The sequence below is a fragment of the Amaranthus tricolor genome, chromosome 1, assembly GCF_026212465.1.
Source record: "Amaranthus tricolor cultivar Red isolate AtriRed21 chromosome 1, ASM2621246v1, whole genome shotgun sequence".
NCBI lineage: Eukaryota > Viridiplantae > Streptophyta > Magnoliopsida > Caryophyllales > Amaranthaceae > Amaranthus > Amaranthus tricolor.
The window spans coordinates 4009151-4035220 of record NC_080047.1 but is presented as its reverse complement, the minus strand read 5'-3'; the positions used below and the strand labels follow the sequence as shown (position 1 = coordinate 4035220).

The window sequence follows — 26070 nt, the reverse complement described above, 5'->3', positions numbered from 1 at the left end:
CGTCTAATAGAAAATCTCCTAATTAGAACACATATTAATTAGGAAAATTCTACTGGTAATACCGAGGTTTTGAGTTTTTCACTTGACAATTAAAAATTTTTAAAAATTCATGCGATAATCCTGAGGTTTGCTATAATTACACCATCAGTGGTGGATCTACGTACAGGGACCCCCGGGAACGTGCCCCACCTGAATTTAAAAAAAAAACCGAAAACAGGGGGCTTGTTAGTATTACTCATTTACTCAATTCCCTCTCCTGCTCTCAGCTCTCAGCTCTCTTCCACTCTAACCCTCAAGACTCTACACAACTCTTCCTCCACCTCCACTGGCACTCCCGCACCACGCCACCGCCGGCTGCTGCTCCATCACAGACGCCTTCCGCCGCTGCTGCCTGGTGCTTTGAGCCTTTGACGTTGTCGGTGCTGCACTGCCGCTGTGGGTTGTTCGAATCGAACACATCCGAACACTCGAAGTCGAAGGTTGACAAACCCTAATCCCTAAAAATCGAAAATTTTGATTTTGTTTAAGGTATTTTCACTCTTTATCCTAAATCCTATATTAATCTTGTTCTAATCTTTAATTTTAGTGTTAATCTTAAATTCTTAATCTTGTTGACTTCTTGTTTTAACATTTATTTTTAAATCTTGATTTTTGAATTTTGTTAGAATGTTGTTTCTTGATTTTTTTTTTCTTTATGTTGTTTGAGTGATTGAAAATTTGTTAATGTTAAATTGTTAATGTGTTTGTAATTTGAATTTTGAAAAGTTGAAATGTTGTTCTTGAGTTTTTTTATATCCTCTTTGAATATTTGTTAATTGTTATTTGTTAATGTGTTCTATGTTCTGCACCTGCCGCCTGCGGCTGCCTAGTGGCTGGTTCGGTGGTTCCTATTTCACATTCATTAACAAAAACCCTAAAAATCAAAATTTTGATTTTTAAGGTATTTTTACTCTCAACCTTAATCTTAATGTTCTAATCTTTAATCTTAATCTTGAGGCTTGATGATGTACTTTTTAATCTTAATCTTAATCTTGATTATTGAATTTTGTTAGTGTTTTTTCTTTTTTTTTTTTTGTTATTTGAATAATTGAATATTTGTAATGTGTGAATGTGTTTGAATGTTCTTACTGGTTTTATGAGATGATAAAGGGTAAATTATTTCCCAATGCAATGTTCGTGGTTGAGGGAAGTTTCAACTTCTTATTTTTCAATGTTAATTGTTGTATGGTCATTGAAGTAGGAAAAATCACTGTTTGCTATGTTAAATAAATTTAATTATTATGTTAGGTATAAAAGATTAAGGACTAATGATGGGTTTAGATTTTTCTTTCAAAAAAAATGATGGGTTTAGATTTGGTTGAAGTTCCAAGAATGCTAAATTGTAGTAAAACAATGAACATACAACACTGTGTTTATCTAGTACCGTTAAGATGATGTTCTGTCAATGGTTTCAAAGGTAATTGTTGAATGATAGTTTAGTTACCTTTTTAGAGAAGAAATTGTTTCTCAATGTTAGTATTGATGCTACTGTACATAGATTCCAAAATATGAAAACTAGGCGAAAGCAATTATAGTTTGTTTGTTACTTTATATTTCATTCTGTTAGACTATGTTTTCATTGTAAATTTGAACCATTGTAGTTCCTTCGTTACCTTTTATATTACTTTGGCTTTCTCTTGGGATCATTGCGCTTCTACAAGTCTTTCTGTCGAAATAAAAAATATTTTAGTTGTTAATTTTACAAATGAACCTTTGTCGAAATCACGTCCATTTGTTGGTGCCCAGGGGACTCTGAACCCTGGATCCGCCATTTTGTACCATAGTGACTTTTTAAATCAAAAGCGTTAGGAAACGTTAACTCAAAGCTTGAAGGCTACTGAAACCTCTTTTATTCGAATGTCCATTATAAAATTCACCATTTTCATTTCATTATATCCAATGCATGTTGTCGTACCTTATATATAAGACTTTTCATTACATCCGATGTAAGTTGGATGAAAAAAATAGAGTTAGGGTTTATGATTTAGGGGAAAATGTTGAAAGCTTATGAATTTTGTAATGGACATTCAAATAAAAGGGGTTTCAACAGCCTTCCAGCTTTGAGTTAATGTTTCCTAAGGCTTTTGGTTCAAAAAGGTCACGGTGGTACATTATGGCAAAACCTCAGGGTTACTGCGTGGATTTTTAAAATGTTTTGGTTACCACGTGAAAAACCCAAAACCCCGGGGTTATCACGTAAAATTCCCTATCAATTAATATGAATATAGTTTTCTACATTGCGTTAGTTGACATCATTGACTTAATGTGCATTCACCTCTAGCATTATGCATGTGTTTATGAGTATATAAGCGAATTCGTCTTAAAAAAAACTTATGCCAACATTGGTGATTAACTTAGATATGATCCAAAAGGTTAAAGAAGTGTTTCTTCGAATTATCGGGTCAATTTCAATTTATATGTTTCAGATCAGGACAAAATCAAATTTTTGTGTACACATTGGTTTTACATCATTTTAAACAAGTTTTGTATGAAACTGACCCATATAGTTAACTCATTTCTCTAACCACTTTAGGATTATAAATGATTATTTTAACACTATAAGTGATCATTTAAGGTTATAATTGATCATTCTAATATTGTAAGTATTCACTTTAAGATTACAAAGTGATAACTTTATCTAAGGTTATAAGTAATCATTATAAGACTATAAAAATGATCACTTTAAAGCTCTAAATGGTCACTCTAAGGTTAAGTGATCACTTTAGGATATTATTGGTCATTGGTCAATTTAAAATAAAAAGCGATCAATTAAGTGTAACACCCCATCAATATATGACGTTATTAGTATTTATTTATTTCTTTATTTTTATCATTTTATTATAAGGGTCTCTAATATAATTAATTAATGTTAGTTATTTTGAATTAGTTTTGTTGACTTATATATATAACTAATAAGTATTTTAGTTGAATTATTCATCCAATATAATAGAGATCGTTTCACAGAGACACATTCTCTGAATTAGAAATACCCAAAAAAAATTATATTAGGTTATGAATTTTAATTTTTATGGTTGGTAACACTCCCCTTCACCCCTGGCCCTCACTAAACCGCACAAACACCCAACACTCAGCCTCATTTCCTCCCTAGTCAGTTTTCATCACCAACCCTTGTCTGTCATTTCATCTCCGGCACTCAACAAAAATCCAGCATCGGCGCCACCACCACGTCACCACGCCACCCAGCCACACCACTCATGTGTGCGTCCACCAGCAAATGGTAATCATGTTTTGGGACATATCTAAGGTCAGTTCTTTACAATTTTTATTCAATTAACACCTTTAGTCTGGTCATTTTTGGTTAATTTCTCTCAGATTTGTCCTTTATATGTATCTCTCTGTTGAAATTTGTCAAGATTACCATGGGTATGGCTTTGTTTTTGCTATCTTTTGAGGGTTTTTATTGGTGGGTGATACCAGTGATAAACTGATTTTATTGGGGTATGGGTGTTAGAGCAAATGCTCTATTTTGAAGATTCTAAAACAAAGAATGAAAAGATTGCAAAATGAAAAAGAAATTAACAGCACACCAAGAATTGAAAGGTGGGGAAATCCTAGTATCAAATTGATATTAGACTATAAAACCCCACCCAAAGGAATAAAGACAATTTATTGATTAGAGTTCTTGATTACAATGTACTAATTTAACTCTAACTATGGAGAATGAAAATCTATAGAGATTACAAAGGGAAATTGAAAACCCCCAATTTCATCCTATGAACCCTAATTTGTGGCTCTCTCTCTCTAACTAGATTAATATCACTTCTTGAGGATTGTTAGAGTATTACATGTGTTTTGTTGTCTCTCTCTTTCAAAATGATGTAATAAGGAGTATATATAAGGCTAACAAAAGAGATGGACTACAAGTAACCAATCCCGCCTAAAACATAAGCATAACAGAAATGAAGCACGCCTCTCTGTAGCTTGCTCAACTGGGTCAAGCCAACCTGCTCAAGTCGAGCGACCAACAGCATGGGTCGAGCCATATAGCTCGAGCAGGTCGAATGAAGGGGCAGAAGCTTCTGATCTTGAGCAACCTACAACTTCTGTTTTATCACTTTGTAGCAACCTTCATACTTATCCCAAGCATTACATACTCCTCTAAACCAAGACCATATTGAGTTTACGAGCCACATACATAACAAATATCCACCTTGGCGAAATAATCTCAATTCTGCCAAAACACCACATCAATCAATCATCTTTCAAAAATAAACCATCATCAAGATGAAACCACCTCAAAGAGGTGCACCTCCTGACAAAAGAAACTAAGAAGATGAGTTTGAGCCAAGCTCAAACAGAACCTCAATCAAAGACTACCACAACTCCAACCATAAGCCTATTGGATTCATAGGAGCAAGCACCCTACCAAGACAACCAAGCTCCGAGCTACAAAGTCTTGAAAATGCAACAATCTCCTATAAATGCAAATCATATTGAGATTATAAGCCACATACACAACAAGTGTTTTGTGGGAAACATAAAAATTTAAGTTTTTTTTAGTAAGATTAATCACACAATTAAAATTAACCACAACCCACAAAAATTAAGCTCAAAAATGGACAGTACAGGAATAAGCAAGATTTATACGACCTTTTTAAATCCCCAATTTTATTTGGATTTGATAATTAATAAAGTTCAAAAAAATAAGGGTTGGGTGGTGAAAATGATGGATCATTAAGAGGAGAATTGAATATAATCCAGTAATTCTCTACCCAAAGTCAAAGAAGCAAACCTAAAGACCCTAATGTTGATGGAGCTCCATCGTCATCAATGGAGGATTCATTTCTCAACCTGAACTTATGGATGCTTCTGCTGAGAAACGTATGATACAGAATATGCCCCCTTAGACCGCATTACTGATTGCGAGTGTGGGCGTGGGTATGAGTGCGAGTACGAGTACGAGTATGAATATGAGTGTGGGTGTGATGTCAGTGCGAAGAAGAGGGGAGAGAATTTTCGGGAGGAATTGTTAGTTAATAAACAACTCTAATAATCATGTTTATATTTTATTCTAATTTCTAACAGTTAGTAGTATTGGATGTGTATTACTGTCATTTCAAGCAATACAATTGAATGATAGAAATTCAAGCATTTGACAGGCTTGCAAATATCCCAAAATGAGTTTTTTTATTTTTTATTTTTTATTTTTATTTTTTGGAAACAACTATCCCACAATGAATTTCGGACTCAACCTAATGTGTGTACAACTTTCTCACGCTTTTTTCTATCCCCGTTCCTTATACATACTAGTTTCCCCCTTCTTTAAGTTTACTTCTTCTAGAATGTACTTCCTGATTAATACTGAAATACCCGTACTAGCCTTCTAACCAATATGTCACACTCTTCTACTTCCACTCACAAGTATACAGAAATGGAGCGTAATTTAGATACTCTGTGTAGCTTGTTGCTTGTATGACCTTCAATACAAGATGAGGAACATGGTATGTATTATATAGCATTTAGAATCATTGTATGTATTGTTTAGCTTTTAGATTCTGCATTGTGTTGTTGCTTGTACCCTTCTCAATTCTTGATACAATATGAGGAACATTTTACATTTTTTTTTATATGCATTAAGAACCATTATTGGTATAATACTATTTTATATAGCATTCATGTGACATTCAACCTTTTTATCAATTGCAGATGCGTTGATCATTACCTAAGTTTACTTGATTTTATTTCTTTCACCTATGGCTACTTCAAATGATGTTGATGACATGACTAGCTCCCCATTGTCGTAAGTCCCTTGTCTTTTCTTCCTTATCATGATTTCACACCTGCACTCATTCTTACAAATCTCTTCTGGGTCCTCCATTTCTAATATCTTTCTTATATTTGTTGTATTTGCTAATTATTAGGACAAAAAATGTCTACAAGGATCCTGATGATGGGCGTCAACGTTTTTTGCTTGAATTGGAGTTCGTTCAATGTCTTGCAAATCCTACCTACATTCATTGTATGTGAAGTACATATTTCTAGTGAGATAAACTTAGATTTATACAATGTCAAGGTTTTAATCAATGAAGAGGGATCTACTATATGCAGATTTGGCACAAAATCGCTACTTTGAAGATGAAGCCTTCATTGGTTATTTGAAGTACCTTCAGTATTGGCAGCGCCCAGAGTATTTAAAATTCATAATGCACGTACTTTTTGTCCATTTGAATAGTTGATAGTCTTGTTCTCTGGGAAAAAAATTTAGTCTTCCTTTGTTTGAATATATTGATTGAAATTTGAAATATTCTCTGGTTGTTTTTTTCTTTGCTGGCTTTCTTGCCTAATATGACTCTCAAATTCAGGTATCCACATTGTTTGTTCTTCCTTGAGCTTTTACAAAATGCCCACTTTCGCAATGCAATGGCTCATCCTGGGAACAAGGTTAATTTTTTCTTTTATCGTATTTCTCCTTTGTCTTGAGCTTTTGATTGTGATGCCTTTAGATGTTTGCAATGGAAGGGAAGAAAAGAACTGCTTTTGATATGTCATTTGTTGGCAATGTTTACCATTGAGAATTCCATGGCTTCGTCCAAACCCATGTTGTCTATCATGTATTCGTTCTTCAGTCTAAGGTTAGAGAAATATAGTTTAAGACATAGGATTTGTTTGCATAGAATCACATATGGAGTTGATTCAAATAAGAGAGGGAAAAGGTAACAATTAGTGTTTACTTTAATTGAGTATTTGGTATCTATGATAGAATGGAATCACTTAAGGTTGCATTTGGGAATAAGCATTTCATTTCAAATTATAGAATTTAATTATAAAATCATTAGTGTAGAATTTGAGAATGACAAGGTTTGGGATGTCATTCTCAAATCATCATCTTTAGTCATTTTTATAACAATTGTGGATTTGACTCAAATCCAAATTTGAAAATTTTTTATTTTCCAAACACTAAATTTGAGTCAAATTTATATTTTCAAATGAAATCCTCATTCCCAAACATAGCAAGGCTTTTTTCATTGGTTCAAATTTTTTTTCCTCAAATGTTTCTTGATTAGGACAGCAGAATTGTGCACGCAAAAATGCATTATAAATCCATAACATTGACCTAATTAATTTTTATTAAAAAAGACATTATTATTATTATGAATATTTTGTCATAAATTATCTTTGTTTCTGAAAAGTTTTGTGAACTACCTCTAAATACTTTTGTAAACTACCTTATGAGTGTGTGTTGGCCATGTGAGGCGCCTGTAACAAATAATTTTGCACCTTTTCCTTCCCCATTCCACCTAGCAAGGCTCACCTGCAAAGACAAATAAGTTTAGAAGTAGAAAAATAAATAGGTTCACCTCACAAAGGGAAGTCGATGGTGGAAAACAAGGTTAGCCCATCTGAAACCATCATGTGGTAGTTTCATGCAATTGGAATTTGTAAAGTGTATTTCAAATTAGGTTACTCTGTTCATGAAAGATAATTAAGGTTTGTATTTGTAGAAGTATTTGAAAAATATTCCACAAATTTGGTAATTTTCTGGAGAAAACCCAATTTTTAAATAACTTGGAACACTCCCAATTAAGAGAGTACTCCTCGAAATGTCTTATTTTTTTGCTAACTTGTTATGTGGTTCACTAATGTATCACATTTGATTGTGTTCTTTCGTTCTTTGTTTTTCTTAAAATCTACATTACCCTTCTCTGACTGGCTGTTTGCCCCATATACTTTTCATTCAATTAGAAAACCCAAAATATGCAATTAATCATTAGAGGAGAAATATACACACCTTTCTTTTTATGTTATTCCACAAGGTGAAATGGGGTACCCTTTTCATTTCAAGATGAAAAATTTGAAGTAACCGATCAAAAGTAAATAATATCCACACAAGCTGAAGCTGTATCAATAATTTACACAATAGGAATTCCTCACTTTTTGATAAAAATGTTTATAGGATGGGACATAGGAGAAATCAGACATTGAATTTGCATATTGTTTTCCAAGACACTTGTAATAATGTCTGTACTCCTAATCTTCAGGAAGTAGCACACAGACAACAGTTCTATTTCTGGAAGAACTACAGAAATAATAGGCTGAAGCACATTTTACCCAGATCCCTTCCCGAACCTGATCCTGCTCCTCCGGCTTCAACTGCTGCTCCACCTCCTCCTCCTGCTCTTCCTGCCACATCTGCTGCTTCTCCAGCACTTTCTCCTATGCAATACTCAATGCCCCCTGGATCCGGTGTTGCTAAGAATGATACGAGGAATAGCGGCATTGATCGGAGAAAGAGAAAGTAAGTTGACTATTTCTTCTTTGAACTGAAGAGTACAGAATGTGCATCTTAGAGGTACACACATTATTGAAATAAATGAAAGGTGAACATGTGCTGATGCAATCCAAATGTATACAGGAAAGATGGTCGAGATTCTTGATTCCTATATGTGTTGTTGGTAGCTGTTCGTATGTTATCAGGGAAACTGAATTATGGTTAAGCTTCTAATCATTAAAGGTAAGCCATCACTTTACTTTCACATTAGCATATCAAATCTTATCTTTTGTCATTCAGATGTTTTCTGCTTAACAGTATCGGAAAATGATCGTATTCAGAAAGTGAAATCGACATCCTCTTAAAGGGATTTTTGGCTCACTAATTCTGGTGTCATGTCTGGGTTCATATTCTATACAAACTCTACTAATGTGAGGTTTGGGAAATTTTAAGAAGATACGAAACCTGTAGAATCCACCTTTCAAACCTTTGAGGTAACATGGTGTTGTCATAACCTGGAGTTCAAGTCTCCCTTCCCCCTTCCAAAATAACTTCCAACACCATCATCAATGTACTATTCCTCTTGCGATGTTCCAAATGTGTGCCTCTAGCAGGTATATAATTAGCGGGTTGACCCATTGGGCTGCTGACTTGGTTATATAATTAGCGGGTCATCAATAGTGGGTCGTTATTTGGATTTTTTAAAAAATGGGTCAATAAGTGGGTCAAAACGCAAAAGTATATATTAATGGGACAAACAAGAGTCTTTCGTTCCATCTCCAATGTGTGGTAATATTGTTTGGACATTACTGGATAAATACCAGTATACTACTTCCCCGTAATCACAAATCTAAAGTGAACATTGATCAATTAGAAGCCAAAATTATAACGAGGATATTGAACAACAAAAGATGATTGATCGATAAAACACTGCCGTAGAGAGAGGAAATATTTTAGGGAAGCCATTACAACAAGACTAAGATGCCTACTTTGCACTTTGTAGTCTCGAAATGGAGGTGAATTGCAAGACATTTCTACTTTGTACACTATGTACCAGCGAGAAGAATCGCGTTGTAGGTGTGCTACATCTGTATTCTGTAGAATGTGATCTGTGCTATTGTCGTGTTGTCAATGAGATCCATAATACTAGGCCCGCTAACTATCAGCTTAAATAATTAGACACGCGGACCTGTATGACCCACAACCCGCCCTGTAAATTCCTGCATGGATGCAGCTCCGTTTCTTTCCTGTAAAAATAATCCTGTATTTCTTTGTTGTATCAGGTGGGTGTAGCCCTTGTAGATGCTTTTGGAGCTGTGGATAATGATCTTCATGAGTTGTGTTTAAGATTGCTGGCACGAATTCATATATTTATCATTGTACTAATCATCCAATTAGATCATATCTTTATTCCCACATCCCAAAAAAAGTATGTAAACATCGGATTTAAATCATCTAAAATGCAACAAGCTTTGATTCTTATTTCAATCTCAACGTCTTAACTCGAGATTACTTTCCACATCTTCACAAACAATCAAGTCGAAACAAATGATTTGAAAGTTTAGCTTTTGCCTTCAACGTTTAATTTATACATTTAGTTGAACTTGTAAATTATGCACCTTTGCTAATCAAATGTAGAAACACAAGCTATAATAAAATTTTTCTTGTTTTAACTGCAGAATAAATTGCTACGTAACTATCTATTTATTTTTGAATAGCGTTAAACAAAGTCCCTTCCCCACAATATTTATTTGTACCATTTTTAGTTCGTCTCATCAAATTTTTCAATATCATTTTTGGTATTTGTCCAACTCTTTTATATCATTAACACATTTCTCCTACTTTTCTTAAAATAACTATTTAGTATTTACTCATTTTTTAGGTTTCGTTATCAAATGCACTTGAGACAAATTTGGTGAGACGAGGGGCATACTTTCATCCTATGTGGACGTATGAAATTATTTACTCCTTTCGTCCCTTAAAAAAGTTTTCAATTATTATTTTTGGGTGCTTCATTCATTGTTCTTATAAGAATCTTTCGACTTGTATCATAAATTTTGGTCAAAGATAACCTTGTATATTATTATTTTAATATTTAAATAGGAGTAATGTTAGTTTCCACATATTTTCCACTAATTTTATTTTATTATATAATATTTTTTATGGTCTCCACATGTTCTCCACTAACTTTATAAAAATATATTTTTATTAGTTGTGGTCCTTATATTTTTTCACTAACTTTTTTTAACATATTTTTTAATATTTATAGTCTTTACTTTTTCTCCATCGAATTTATTTTTTTTAAAAAATATATATTTACCATCTAAAATTATTTTTTTTTCTTAATTTTCGTAAATATTTTTTGTACGACTTCGTTTAGAAAAGGAATATGTATTTTCTTTCTGCAAGATGAGAATATTTATGTATCACATGATAACAAGTTGATTGTATTGGCAGAAAATTTTAACGTGCATCGGTTCTCTCATCACAACTTCATCCCTATAGTAAGTGTTCTCTCAGTCGCCTAAAATTTTCAATCATTTAATCACCATCATCATAATTTTATAAGTTGCGATTGGATTGCGATTTTCATATACTTAAGTTTCCAAAAGATTCAACTTTAGTATTGATAAGACTCCGATCTCTGTGATTTTGTTCATCTTCTAGTTTTTGCAATCTTTACATATTTCTTGGTTTGATTTATGATTTGATCCATTTATTTAAAGGTTTGTTTTTCGTAAATCATATTTTTGTGGGCTGAATTGGGGTTATTGGTTAATTTTTTATATGTGATCTGATTTTTTACATTCTTCAATAATTTGAATTTTGCATCAAATCGAGAAACAATGAATATTGATTGATTTCTAAATTTTTGATTTTGATACTTGTGTGGCTGTGGTCGTGCTTCTAGCAATACAGAGTGCTTATCCCAATTGTATTATTGTTCCTAATTGAGATCTTTACCTAATTTCCTTTATTTTAACTTGTCATTTGGTAGTTTTATTGTAATATAATCACAATAAATCTATGATAGGTTGTCAATTGTAATAAATTCTCCTTTATAAATCTGTGTAGCTGCTAATTAATATAATCACATTGCTTGAATATACTTGGTTTAATGATTCTATTATTACTTTATCTTTGGGGATTTTGATTGAAGTATAGATCAATTATAGTATTCATCGAATGTTGTCCAAAAGCTATGGCTGGATTTTAAAACACAAAAGCAAGGTCTCTTCTAAATTGTGTCCTAAAGATCAATTATTACTTGGTTTAATCCTAACTTGTTGTCCCTAATTTGGGAATTGGATAAGAGGGTGGTGTCTTGGAGGCTTAATTATTCATCACAGCTTTTTTTGATTCGGGGGTAAGGAGGATTCCCTAGAAGAGGGGAGGGGGAATTGATCGCGAAAATCGAATCCCTATCACAAGGAGAGGAATTGAGCTTCATGTAGTTGGTGAGAATTGAACCCCTAAGGATAATCTTGGGCCTATTAGTCACAATTATTCTTGGCCGCAACATCCTTATCTCCTTTGATAAGGGTATGGGTGGCCGTTTTTCCTCCCTTCCTAGACCTTGATAATAGCATCTATGAGCAGGATATGCAAGCTATGGTGATGAGTTATTCCTCTCATAATTTTGCTGCGAAATTGTGAGCAAAGTTTATGTTGTTTAGTACGTAGAATAATCATAGATACATTCATGTGGATCACTTCTATTAAATTGCTAACGGAATTTCATCTTGAGTCTAATGTAGTTAGAATATTGTTCTTTTACCCTTTGAGAACAACAACAATAACATTCAATTACCTCAATGCGATTAAGTGGCTTCCACCTATGATGGGTTTGGGAGGGACAAATGTATGCAATTTTACCCTTGCTAATGATAAAAATAACAAAGAGGTTGTTTCCGATTGACCCTTAGTAGCAAACGTCATTTGCAACTTCACATAAAAAGTAGTGCACATGATTTAATGAGCCCTTTTAGTCCATTGTAATCTGAAATCAAAGAGCTGTCAGAATCTTTTTATTTGTTACCGGTGATGTTCCTTATTCCAAGAACATATCTTTGGTGGTTTTCAGAACGTGTAACGGTGTGAGCCTTCTCAATAGAGGATGGAAGCAAGCAGAGGACAAAATGGAATTCAACTGTTGTTGGCTGCAGAGCAGGAAGCTCAACACATTGTCAATGCAGCCAAAAATGGTATGTATGCAGTTCACATGTATGTACAGTTTCTTTGTGTGCTATATATTTGATGTTTAACAATAACGACAAATCGCTCAGCTGAGATTAATTTAAAGAACTATCGTCATAACACCTTTGATTTGTAAGTGACTAGTACTGAACTGCTATAATACATGCCTTTTTCCACCCAGAACATTAGATGTTTGTGGTGTAATCTGGATATATCTAAGTAAAATATTTTTGTATGAGAATATGATTTAAAAACATGACATTTTTTTTGCTAGCATAGTTTATGCAAATAGTATGGTTGTATATAACTTACTGTCACTGGGATTCATGAATAAGGCTGGTCTCTTTTTAGTCGGCTTAGTATGATGATGATATTACTTGTTGAAGAGCAATAATGGTACCACCCAATACAGGATTAAAAAATTCCCATTTGTTGAGGTTCCTCAGCTTATTTTTCTCAGTTGAGGATGGCAATGTTTGCTTTTGTTTACCTTATAGTTGTTAGAATAATACTTTGATATCGTCTTAATCAATTCTGTTAATCTGCCGATTGTCATTTATTACATTTGATTTTGACTCCATTGTTTTTCTTTTTGTTTCTCATTTTATAGCCAAGATGGCTAGACTGAGACAAGCAAAGGAAGAGGCTGAAAGGGAGATTGCTGAGTTTCGTGCACAAATGGAAGCCGATTTCCAGCGAAAACTTGCAGAGGTGAGTTGATAATAAAGACTTAGCTGAACACTTTACAGGTTCAACGACATCATTACATTATATATTGATGCCAATTCTTGGCAAGGTTGTCACAATCGAGATTATACTTGGAATCGGAAGGGCCTATCATGACCGGATTGTAAAACCGTATAGTAGAACTTTACAATTCTAGAATCGTGCGTAATCAAGATATGACACACATATTATAAGTTTTAGAGGATAATGATTTCGAAAAGTAATTATATACACATTAAATAGGTAATAAAATTGATAATGTAAGCTAACAAATATAATTTAAATTTGTAAATTTTCGCTATTTAAAAGAAACTTATAGGATTTATAGAGCTGCAAATCGAATTGCATGCCTATATCTGAATCGTATAATCGTACATTTTATAATGGTAGGATTGTGTTTCTAACAACCATGGTTTTGGCATTTTCTGTTATCTTCCTTTACATCAATGTTTAATTCACTCTATTCTTCTAAGAAATTTATTTGTGGTTAAGAACGAAATGATGATGAACCGGAAGTTATTTTTTACTCTGCATTTGTCACCTTGTCTTTTCTCCACTCTATTCCTAGTGAGAGATGAGAAGAAGGAGGAATGGAGAAGGAAGAGAGAAGGAATTTTCTGGGACAAGTATTGGAATACAGTGGAAAAGGGGTGCATCTTCCATTGGTTGGATAACAATTAAGTTGGGCTGACGAAAGATTGAGTGGGTTAGAAAGGTATCTAATTTCCTTCCAGTCACAAAATCATTGCAAAATTGGGATAAGAACATTTGAAACTCAATACACAATACAAACCACTCAGTGCCGAACTCTATTTATATTCTGTTAGTCTGGTGGAGAAATAGTCTTCTTTCCCTGTCCTCGCCTTAAAGCTCTCCTGGAGTATGTTTGTGTTTGTGGGCCTTCGCTTAATTTGGGATTGAGCATTACATTTTCCCTCAATTCATTATTCATCTTGTCCTTAAGGTGAAAGTCAGGAAGAGATTCTAAATGTTGGGTTCGTATTTCCAGGTTGACTCTTGAGTTGACCATTGATTAGTAACCATAAGAGCATTTGAAGTCTGCTATTGCTTCCATAACTTGATAGCACTTTTCCCCAGCAATATCTATCAAATTTTATTAAAGCAGATGTTCCTCCGTGAACTTCGGCTATTTGGCCCATAGAAGCACCTTTGTTACTCAAAGCTAGATACCCTCTACGGTCTACAGTCTACAGTCTACAGTCTAAATCTTGGTGTTCTTGTTTGTTTTACATTGTATATTTCATCTTATTACTTGCTAATTGTCTAGTTTATTGTTGGCACCTTCATGTCACAAAATCTAGCACGATTTTGGCTTGCTTATTGCTTCCGCTCTTTGGATCAATCCTAAAAAAAGTTGTCTGTGGTGTTTGGGGCCACTATCACTCCCTTTACTTGCTTGACCCTGTTGTTACCTAAACAACAGAAATGGCCCCTCGTTTCTCACCTCTCCTAGTCCTCCTATTCGAATCCCAAACTCACAATAAGGTTATGGTAGATCGGTAATGATCGTTTAATAAACTATCGCTGGACAATCCTATGGTAATGCCTTAAATAGCCAATCTTTGTTATTAACTTATTTTGCCGACACTCATGTGCATCACTGCATTGGAATGAGTAGCGACGAAATTAGAGGTGTTAATTCGGGTTATCCGGTTGATTTCGGGTTAGATGTTTCAAGTCGGTTCAAATATCGGGTCTTATATCTACATTGATTTTTACATCATTTAAAATTGATTTTGAAGTCGGGTCATTTGAATATCGGATCATTGTCTCTAAGACGAAATCAAATAAACAAAAAGAAAGTTTAGTTGAAGTCTTTGTCACTGTCACTGTCTGTTCATCCATTAAAGTACTTCACAACTATTCCTTCTTATGGCTTCCTGTACTGATCTGATTTCCAACCTATTTACAGAGTAGTGGAGACTCGGGTGCTAATGTGAAGCGTCTCGAGGAAGAAACTGAAGCTAAAATTGACGAGCTGAAGAAGCAATCGTCCAATATATCTCCTGATATTGTTCAGATGCTGCTCAAGTATGTCACAACTGTGAAGAACTGAGAGTCCTCTTTTGTTTAGATGGTTTTAGTATGTTTGGTGAAACACTTGTGACACATTGAGATGGTTGGTTCTATTTTGTAATTCATTTTATTTGTATTCCTCCATCATTTTGTAATATGGTGGGTTATATACTATCTATTATTGAACAGATGATAATCTATTATTTAAAATAAATGCCTGAAATTGAGATAATGTATTCTTCTCACATTTACATAGTTCCTTGGTAATTTCCATCACTCCGCTGTACTAATGATTCTGGATACTCCAATTGGCTACTTCTGTTTGTGTTTGGAAAATGACATTTCGATTAGCTTTTGCATGATCAAACAGTAATAAGTGTTTGGAAATGATTTTGAATCTGAGTGAAAAATTGATTTTTCCAATTAACTTTTGACTTTTGATTCATTTTTTTTTTAAATAAGCGGTTAATATCATCTGTTGGTCAAATCAGTCAACAATTATTTGCCAAATAGATCTTTCATATTTCATGAAAGTTGCATCGTAATACACTTTTGTACCCTTGTTATCAAATGGATGTACTTTGTCTAAGAGTTACTCCTATTTCTCTTTTTGAGGTTGCCATTAATTTAATTTACTATTATTTCTCTTAGAACTAATACAAAATTTTGGTAGGAAATAAAAAACCAAGTGAATATAAACTTTAAAACATCAATAGTTTAAACTCTAAATTTCATACAAAGATTGAACTCTGAACCTTTTAAGATCTTAAAAAAAATTAGAACTTTCACCTTCATTACCGCATAATATCACCTTACCTAATGGTAATGCATTGGAATGAATTTTATGAAGAAAATGAGGTGATTGAAGCTGGACAAGTATGGCTGTATGACCATCAAGGTAGTCAAGAGATTTTTCAATAAATTATATTAATTTTCATTCTCATTACCATCGTTTAATACTACTTGCCAAACGGGCCGGTAAAATTAGAAGGTGAAAGCTATGTACTCCATTTTGCTTTATAGAAACAATTAGAAAACAATGTACCATGTACTATAAAACTATATAATAATAAATTTATAAAAATACATGTATAAATATATTAAAAGCTCAACTTGGAGATAAAAGGTTACATAAATTAATGACTGTCGGAAGATTGGTGGGAGGACCTTAATTAAGATCAAATCCATAATTATATTGTCCACCCAACCTGTTCCAACTTGGGAATGAGTGGATCACCCACATAGAGATCCAAGTGTGTACTCCTACTAATAAATCATCTATTTTAATTATCTCTTTTATCCACTAAACCCAAAAGCAAGGAGATCTTTATGAATCTATTATTGTAAACATACACTTTAATTGTTTTTTGTGTTTTTCATTACTTCCAAGGAAATACTTAGGAATGAAGTACATTATGTTTGTAGATAAGGGAGAATCTTAAAACTAATCTAGTAGACTTTGTTATTTTTATTTATTTATTTTTTTTAGGCGCTAAATTTTGTGAAAATTTAGGTGGTTCTATCATTATTGATTCTTCTTTCTTTATATATATATATATATATATATATATATATATATATATATATATATATATATATATATATATATATATATATATAAGAGAGGCTTAAGATAGATTTAATGACTCAACAATTAATAACTAGAGCAAAAGGTTGATTTAATGACCCGTTTGGTTTGTGGTATTAAATGGTGGTAATGAGAATTATTTCAACCAAAATTACATTAGTTTTCATTCTCATTATAACCCTACCAAATGGGCCGTAAATGGATCAACACATCTTAACTTATAACTACGTCATAATCATCAATTCAATATTTACAAATCAAAATCAAAATCCTAAAAATATTTAATAAGTACCTAAATAGGCCAAAAACTTATATAGGCTATAGAAAATATAAAAATTAAAAGAACACTAGTCACTTCTGTATTAGCCTAGAAATAACTTTGTCAAATATTTATACTTGACCTTATAATTTTTATTTGCTAAAAATAAAAACAATAATATATGAATTGTGATACGCATTCGCTGAAAATAACTCACTTGAAAATCATATGTAAGATTAATAATACATAATTAACATGTTATTAGATTTTAAACTGACGAGCATTAGATATGATTATTAATGTCAAATATTGTCAATTTTTCTTTGAATGAATAAATGGAAAATAACACATCAATTAACATTATTCTATTATGCATGATTATCAAACTGACATAAACTAAACTTGTCCGCTAACTTGGGTTGACCTTTTAATCTAATTAATTAATTAAATAGTTAATTTTTATGAAAGCGTTATTGGTAATTTTTAGGTTTTTATGTCAAAAAATTTGAATTTGCAAAAACATCATATAATTGAAACATATATTAAAGTATATTTCAAAGGAAATTATTATTAATTAGGACTATACATAAGGAGCTAAAAATGAAAATATGAAACATTAATTATATTGATTGATGCGTGAGTTGATGATTAATCCTCAATTTATTCTTATTTTAGGTATTATATATAGTTAATTCTCATAGATAACTTTTAAGACAAATATAGTATATGTCTTAATCATCATCATCCTACCCAGTGTATGGATAGGATCTGGGGAGGGAAGAACGGCGGTAACTCATACCCATAAAAGAAAGCGCGGCCAAAGGAGTCCTCCGGCTCGAGAACAATAAAGAGACATAACTACACGGGAAAGATAACTTAAATGCCTATAAATAAAATAAATAAGTTTGTTTTATTAATTATAAAGTAATAGTTTGTTTAATTTAAAAATATGTAGTATATGTTATAGTTAAGCATAGTAGCCTAAATCTAATAGTTTGTTTTATTAATTATATTTGTATTTATATTTATATTTGGTTAACTATAAGTGCTTGTGGCTTAATGAATAGAGCATCTACATGTGAAGTAGAAGGTTTGAGGTTCGACTTCTACTGGACGCAGGTATCAGTTGGGGGGTTTCTTGACTGCGCGCATCTCTCTTTACTCCCTCCTTGAGGGAACGGGTATGATTTGATCGCATCTTTCAAGAAAAAGAAAAATCCTTCACCCCGAACCTTGCCTTATGTGGGATATTAGGAGTGTCCTTTCCTTTCCTTTCCATTTATATTTGGTTATTAAAAATTTTACAACAAACTACAAGCCTGTTCAATATTGATGTGGTTTCTTGTTTTTTGGTTTTTTAATTTTAAAGTCATATGGCATATGTTAAATAAAGAATAAAAAATTAGTTCATATGATATATATTCAATAATAAAAAAATTAGTTGAATTTATTGGAAAAATAATAATTCTGAAAATTGACAAATAAAAAGTAAATCACTTTTTTAGATACTTATTTTTGATGTTTGATTTTCACAAACATAAATACTGATCAAAATAAAAAGTGATAACAAACGGGACTACTAACTTATTTTTGCTAGTTAGCTCAAATCAACTGTAAAATTCAATGGCCATATTTTTAAAAATTTTAATAATAAGATAGCTTTGAAATTTGATTAATTAATGTAATATTGGATTCTATCAAAATTAAAAATTTTGACCATTGAACCCAAATTTCCAAATTGAAAAATCATATGCATGAAAAATCTAAGATTATTTAATCAACAAGTTTTCTAAAAAGACAAAAAAATTGCATGATCTTCCATTTATTGCGCCTCAAAAAGTTAGTTTGATGGCGACACCATCTAAGTAACATCAATTAGGATGATGATTGATCTCAATTACAAATCTCCATTGATTTAGACATTCAATTAATAAAAATCACATAAATAAACACGTAATTAAGTTTCTAATTTTAAGTATTAGCTAGTCCTTTTAATCCAAGACACGTAGTAGTTCACTTGTATATGATGAACTTCTGTCCTGAGGGCTCAACCCCACCAATTATTGGTCTCAAATATTAATACTTTATAGAACATAAAACACCCAAAACCCACAAGCAAACTTTTGTGCCCCCACCAAACACTTCCAACTCCATTCTACTTTAATTAGTGATTAAACTTTACAAGTCTAATCATAAAATAATTGTTTTTCTTTATAAGTGTTAGATGGTGTTAGAGATGGTTTATCCCATAACGATAAATTAAAGATGACGTGTGCATGTATATTTAAGTCATTGGAGGTCTTTCTCTTATTGTTATATGGTTTTGGAAATGTATTTCCTTGGCTTATGAAGTGTGTGCTTGTGTTTCCTGATTATATGCTGACATTCACAATAAGTCCAGTCTAATTTAACATGACATTCGAGCCGATATTTTGATCAAAAATTAAATGGTAAGTCCAAAAAGAAGGGTGTTCCTACTTTAATTGATTACTCCCACTAACAAACTTGAGGGGGTTCGCATGTGAGGGGGGTGTTGCGACGATTTAACCCCACATCAATGAATTAAAGACGATGTGTATACTTTATAAGTCATTGTAACTCTTCTTTCCGTTGCCATATGATTTTGGGAAGGATCTCCTTGGCTTATGAAATGTGTGTACCTTGTATTTTATTAATTACATGCTGACATTTACAATAAATTCAACCTAATTTAACAATACCATTCAATTGTATAGGACCTCTTAAAATAATTATAAATATTAAATAATAATAATATACTAAAGTAAAATAAAATAGAGTATTAGGTAATAGAGTTTTTTGATATAAAAAAAACTTCAAATATAAAAAGCGCACATAATCAATCATACAAATATTTGCCTCGCACTCGAACCAACCCTTCTTTGAATGATAAAAAAATAAAATAAAAAACTTGCATGAATTTTGAGCTTTGATCATAATCCCCTATATATATACACCATTTCCTATTATTTGCTTTTATAACAAAACTAAATAAAACTAAATCATATTTTGTCTCACTACTCCCTCTTAGCACTTCTCTCTCTAAAAAATGGAGCAAAATGCACAAGTAGCAAAAAAGTTATGGCACATAGTGAGGGTGGCCTTTTTCATGCTAAGGAAAAATATGAGCAAAAGAAAACTCCTTCTAGACCTAAAATACTTAACCATGAAACGACCTAAACTCGCCGGCCGATCATCGGCCGGAAAACTCACCCACCACCACAATTATTATGGTGGTGGTGCGTACGAGTTTAGTTGTAGTAACACCCCAAACCACCCAAACTATATATTTCCTTTTCAATTTAACCACAAAAAGAAGAGTCATAAACCAACACCCATTTATGAGGAAATTGATGAAAATGAAATACAAACAATCAACAAAGTGCTTGAAACCATGTTAGGTTCAAGAAATTATCAAAACGACGACGTTGAGGGTTCACCATTCCCTTATTTTTTGTCACCCTTACCTGGATTTGGGGTTGGACAGAGCTGTATTGTAAGGGTAAGTGATTCTCCTTATTCTTTGCATGGAAATGAAGTGGGAAATAATAAGGTTGATGAGGATGCTGAGAATTTTATTCAAAGATTTCATGATCAACTTAGACAACAAAGGATGGTGGATGTAATTTAAATTTTATGAAAATTTTGATTATTATATATAGATGTTTATTTAAATTTGCTTGTACTTATATTGTTTATAGTTAGTATCCTTGTAGAATATATTTTTTGCTTCATTTTTGTCACATTTACTTTTGTATTTTGCTACCTTTGATGTAAATTATCTTGAGTGGAAAATAAATGAGCACATTTGTGAAATTTTGGTAGTCTAATGAGCAAATTTTATATTATATTTTGATTAAAATAAAATTTTCATATAACGTTATTAAGTCGCTTTCATCTATATATGTGGGGTCCTTCATAACAAATAAAAAATTAAGATATTAGAAATTTAATAATGAACTTTACACTTATCGAATTTCATTGATTAGTAAAAAAAGTTTTATTATATGACTTATTATACACATAAAATAATTTTATTAATGTTTTAAGGCAAAAAATTCATCACAATAGTATAAGTATACTAGGATAAATGTTGTGCAATGCACGTGTGTGAATGTGGAAATATATATAATTTTAATTTCAAAGCTATGAAAGCAGATATTATCATTATAAAATTAATCTGATTTTGTAAAAAATAACCTATGATTTTGTAAATAAAATTTTAAAAATTAGTTGCTTTTGGACGGTTTTGTAAATTTTTTTGCAAGATATAGAATATTTATTGAGTTTATTCAACCAAATTAAATTGATTTATTTGATTGTATGCGAAATTAAAGTGAGTAAAAATATAATAGCCTAGTTTCCGCCTAAAATTTCTTTAACATGTAGAATTCAAACCTTTTTTATTAACTCTTAAAACCTTAGTTCAACACTAGAAAATCTCATTATCTTCTACATACATCTATTCTTTCCCTGAATAACAATATAACAGTTTCAATTTAATGAAAGATAAATCCCAAACACAAAAACCAAAACAATACTTTAATAAGTGTTACACTATAGACTTTACTTGAAACTATACTAAGAAGAGCTTGAAAACTTTATTGAATATCACTTGTAAAACTTTATATATATGGGACAACTTCCATATGAATAATTAATAAATGACAGTTCAACATGGAGACACATCTAAAATCTAGATATTAGGATGTTTGGCAAACAACTGATAGGTTGATATATAACTATTAACTAATAGTTGATTACAGTGATTGATTTGAGCAACTTATTTTATTAATTAGCTTGACCAGTTGATTTTGAATACGCTGCTATAAGCTATAAGTAGCTTGTTTAAAACAACTTATTGATCATAACAAGAAGCTGCGTCAATCAACTAATTTATTAGCAAATATTAGTATTGACTGGTTTCACCGATCAAATCTCTAACTAAAAAATTTAAAATAAGTTAAAATTTCTCAATAAACTATTTTGACAAACAATCTATTATCTCATAATCTCATAAAGAAATGACGCACTAAAAAAAGGGACAAAATATATTAGTACAAGAACAGTTTTGGACCTTGTATAACAGTTTAAGGTAGGCTTGCATGGTGTCCCTGGTGAAAAAAGATCAGTTTTAAGTATAGAAAAAGAGACTTAAAGATAAAGATGGCCTCAGAAATATAATTATATTTGGGTCACAAACTCAATTCAAAAAGCACGATCGTGAATTAAAATATGAGTTATTTTAAATACAAATTGATTATATTATTTTTTTAAGTGATCACAACGATAAACAATTAATTCATTTCTGTTAAAGTATAAATTAAAAACAACGCTATTTAGTTATCTAATTTCTATTAATATATCAATAAAAAATTAAAAAAATATTAATCTAAATAGGTGTCAATACTATATATATAACTTAAATAATCATACTTAACATTTAATTTATACGTGCTCATAAAAATATTATTATTGTTATTTGATAGGACTCTTTTCCCTACATAATTGGTGGAAGTTCAATTAATTAATTAAAGCTTAAAGATGCCAATTAAACGTTTCTTCCTAATTTGTACGTATTATGTCTTACATAATTAGTGTTTTTTGTACAAAAATGTGTGACAATCAACTAATAATAGATATTAATATTGTGATGAAAAATTCAATTATAATTATTAGTGTTTAATTGAGAAAATGTATTGGGGTTTTGATTTGGGAGAGAAAATAAGGAGAGAGAGATTGTTGAAGCTAGGGTTGAGTGGGTTGGGTTAATTCTATTGGTCAAAGGTAAATAATTACCTAGAGGAGTAAAAATTAAAAAAATTATAATATTCAAAATTTTTAAATAATAATATTTATTCATTTATATCATTGATAACACTAAATTTATTAGCGAACTTATACTCCCTCTGCTCTTGAATCTTTTGCCTCATATATTATTATAGTCAATATTGAGTTTAATTCATTACTAATTTAGAACATGACTCCAACTATAACATCCTACCAAAACCTATCCACAATTTATTTTACTTTTCTACATTAAAACATATTACTCTACTTATAAATATAACCTATCTAAATACCATACTAAAATACTCTTTTTCTTATTTTCTACATTTTTAGTTTTAAATTACTTGCAACATTAGAAATATTATACTATTTATTTATCACCCTTAATTTATATTTTATTTTAATCTATAAGTTAAAATATAGTTAAGTGGAATCTTATTCAAATGCTAAGATTATTAATATCAAATTTTATAAATTTTATGTACATAATTAAAAATGTTAAAAATTAAATTAATATATAAAATTGTATAAAAAAATAAATATTATAAGTATTTTAAAATGGTAAAAATATCTTATTTCTTAAGCAATCTCATAGGACACATGACTACATGAGTATAAATGAAATAGGATTAATAATTTAGCTTTTCATACTAAAAGGAAGGAAGCTACGTGCTTAGACAAGAACACACCACCTCAGTGCCCAGCGAGACAGGCTCCTGTAGGATCTGCCTGATTATTATCGCTACACCAATAATAGTGTTGGTGTAGCAGTGGATTAAAAAGCAAAACATGAAAACGATAAAAGCTTCTCCACCTTATAATTATAGTCAATTTTTTTTATTTGTTTGAATTTGTATCATATCTTATATATTTATGTCATACTTTTTCTGTTTTGAAATATTTATTATATTTTAGTTTTTGACATTATTTATTATTCAAGCTTATTTTATATATTGTGGCTAATATGTAAGTAAAAATATAGTTAAGTGAGATCTTGTTTGAATCGTCTAATCGCATACTTTCATAATATTATCTTTTTATAATTTTTAGATGTGTATAATTCGACATATAAATAAACAAAATAACACATTAAATTGCATAAAAAGTCAAATGTATAAAAAAACGAAAGAAGTATATAATGCAAATAAAAAAGGCAGAGCGTATAGTATATTAAACGTGTTTCTCTTTGCAATAATTATATATCCTGATTAATCCGATTAGCTGCATAATATCTCCTTCCATATCAACTGTTTAAGACATAAATATGCAACCTCAGTTTGTGGAAGTTAACAATTGGGAACTACTGACATTAATTACAAAAGTAAATATCAAATGCAATTAATTAATGTAGGTTCATCTTCGAATTTTTAAGGGCCTGAGCGAAAATTAAATGGGAGTTTTTTGAGTATAAACTTGTATGTTCATTTTTTTAAATGACAATAATAAATTACTACTACTATTTTATTTAATATTTATTAAATAAAGCACTAATTTGTTCATTTAATTTAATTAAAGAAAAAATACAATAAAATAATAATATATAGCACTACTTTTTAAAAGGAATAATAGCATTACTAAGTTACCTGAATTGAATGATTATCAATGATAATAAAATAAATCAAATAATATTTACTACCATTCCTTTCAAATTAAAAATACATCTTAAAATTTTCAAAAAAAAATACATCTTAAAATTAACCATACGGTAAAGCAGCTTATAAGAAAACATATATACTTGTCACAAAATATATTAACCTTAATAAAAAAAAACTTATATATTGGTTTAATTAAATTCTAGTAAAATAAAAATCTCATCTAATTCAAAAGAAAAAAAATAAAAATAAAACCTCATGATGCGTTTAATTATATATAACAAAACTCCAATCAACTTTCATTTAAAAAAAAAAGAAGAAAGAAAGATAATGGTCTAATCAATCATTTTTTCTTCCACTACTACTATACTTACACTACCAATATATACAAAGACCACCAACTTTAACGTTTCTTTTCGTCTCCACTCGTTTATATCCTTTCTTTAATTAGCTTCCTTTACACTTGCTATATATATATATATATATAAACACCCACTACACACTTCATTCCACAAATAAACAAAATCTCATCACAACAATCTCCAACAACCTTACAAAAATGGAACAAAACTTACCTATAATTACCAAAAAACTATGGAAAATAGCCAAAATAACCTTCTTCGTATTAAAAAAAGGCATATCTAAAAAGAAAATAGTTCAAAATCTTAGCTTGATGATACAACGCCAAAAGCAATATATCAGCACACCATATGAGTATGAATTCAGTTGCAGTAACACACCCTTATATAGACATTATTTCACAAACAAGAGGTCAAAAGTTCACCACAAGTTTGATTTTGAGGCCAAGACGAAAATTCATCTAGATGCAATCAACAACATGTTGGATTATACGTCAGTTAGCGAAGAGCAACACATTATACAACAGTTGAGTATCACTAACTCGCCATTTTGGGTGCAAAATGAAACAGAATGCAATGAGTATGTGAATGAAGCTGCTGATGAGTTTATTAGAAGGTTTTACTCCCAACTCAAGGAGGAAACTTGCTAAGTTTATAATTATGAATATGATATGATATAATATGATATGATGTCTAGAAATCAGTGATGCTTCTCTATGCACGCGTCCGATTTCTGGCTTTAGTTTTTTTGATATGATTTACTTTGGATTAGAAAAATACTCAGACTCTTGTGTACTTTAAGTTGTATGTAATTTAATTTTAATTTAGATTTATAAAATGTACCATTTAATATACTAGCTGCTTTTCCATATATATATAAATTAATTTTTCTCTAATTCTTAGATGTATGATCACATATAAGTTATTTTCCAACACTCATCTTTTCAAACCTACAAGTTGTTTATGAAAAGTCAAGTTCTTTTTGTTTCCAATTAATCTAAAAATATCAGCTCTGATGCCATAATTAAAAGTATTAACACAATGATTAGAATTTAAATGGAGTTTATTATTGTTTCAGTATATGAATATCTATGTGTTAATACTTAATAGAACCATCTACATATACACGAACCTATGCCTAAAATAAGAAATACAATCGGTCTTAATATGTGTATAACAATTTAATAAAATTGATTACAAAATATTTACAACTCTATAAAATAGCACTATTCCTA

At 31.0% G+C, this 26070-nt stretch overlaps 3 protein-coding genes across 3 annotated transcripts; all 3 read left to right on the top strand.

Moving 5' to 3' along the window:
• The first annotated feature begins 242 nt into the window (after positions 1 to 242).
• Positions 243 to 9751, top strand: LOC130799719 (mediator of RNA polymerase II transcription subunit 31). Its single transcript, XM_057662925.1, has 8 exons — positions 243 to 528; positions 5707 to 5800; positions 5922 to 6019; positions 6109 to 6205; positions 6363 to 6441; positions 8040 to 8296; positions 8414 to 8512; positions 9553 to 9751. Exons 2-7 carry the CDS (start codon positions 5754 to 5756, stop codon positions 8433 to 8435), a joined length of 600 nt encoding a protein of 199 aa, XP_057518908.1. The 5' UTR covers positions 243 to 528; positions 5707 to 5753; the 3' UTR covers positions 8436 to 8512; positions 9553 to 9751.
• An 889-nt stretch (positions 9752 to 10640) lies between these two features.
• On the top strand, positions 10641 to 15570 carry LOC130799712 (V-type proton ATPase subunit G 1-like). Its single transcript, XM_057662916.1, has 4 exons — positions 10641 to 10773; positions 12354 to 12474; positions 13077 to 13177; positions 15126 to 15570. Exons 2-4 carry the CDS (start codon positions 12387 to 12389, stop codon positions 15267 to 15269), a joined length of 333 nt encoding a protein of 110 aa, XP_057518899.1. The 5' UTR covers positions 10641 to 10773; positions 12354 to 12386; the 3' UTR covers positions 15270 to 15570.
• A 4573-nt stretch (positions 15571 to 20143) lies between these two features.
• LOC130815971 (uncharacterized) lies at positions 20144 to 20924 on the top strand. Its single transcript, XM_057682558.1, has 2 exons — positions 20144 to 20716; positions 20811 to 20924. Exons 1-2 carry the CDS (start codon positions 20144 to 20146, stop codon positions 20922 to 20924), a joined length of 687 nt encoding a protein of 228 aa, XP_057538541.1.
• The last annotated feature ends 5146 nt before the right edge of the window (positions 20925 to 26070 follow it).

Coding starts and splice junctions, on each gene's coding strand:
- LOC130799719 (XM_057662925.1), top strand. CDS start 5,754: ATGGCTACTTCAAATGATGTTGATGACATGACTAGCTCCCCATTGTC. Junction 6,020..6,108: donor AAATCCTACCTACATTCATT/GTATGTGAAGTA, acceptor TACTATATGCAG/ATTTGGCACAAAATCGCTAC. Junction 6,206..6,362: donor GAGTATTTAAAATTCATAAT/GCACGTACTTTT, acceptor TCTCAAATTCAG/GTATCCACATTGTTTGTTCT.
- LOC130815971 (XM_057682558.1), top strand. CDS start 20,144: ATGGAGCAAAATGCACAAGTAGCAAAAAAGTTATGGCACATAGTGAGG. Junction 20,717..20,810: donor GACAACAAAGGATGGTGGAT/GTAATTTAAATT, acceptor GTATCCTTGTAG/AATATATTTTTTGCTTCATT.
- LOC130799712 (XM_057662916.1), top strand. CDS start 12,387: ATGGAAGCAAGCAGAGGACAAAATGGAATTCAACTGTTGTTGGCTGCA. Junction 12,475..13,076: donor TGTCAATGCAGCCAAAAATG/GTATGTATGCAG, acceptor CTCATTTTATAG/CCAAGATGGCTAGACTGAGA. Junction 13,178..15,125: donor TCCAGCGAAAACTTGCAGAG/GTGAGTTGATAA, acceptor ACCTATTTACAG/AGTAGTGGAGACTCGGGTGC.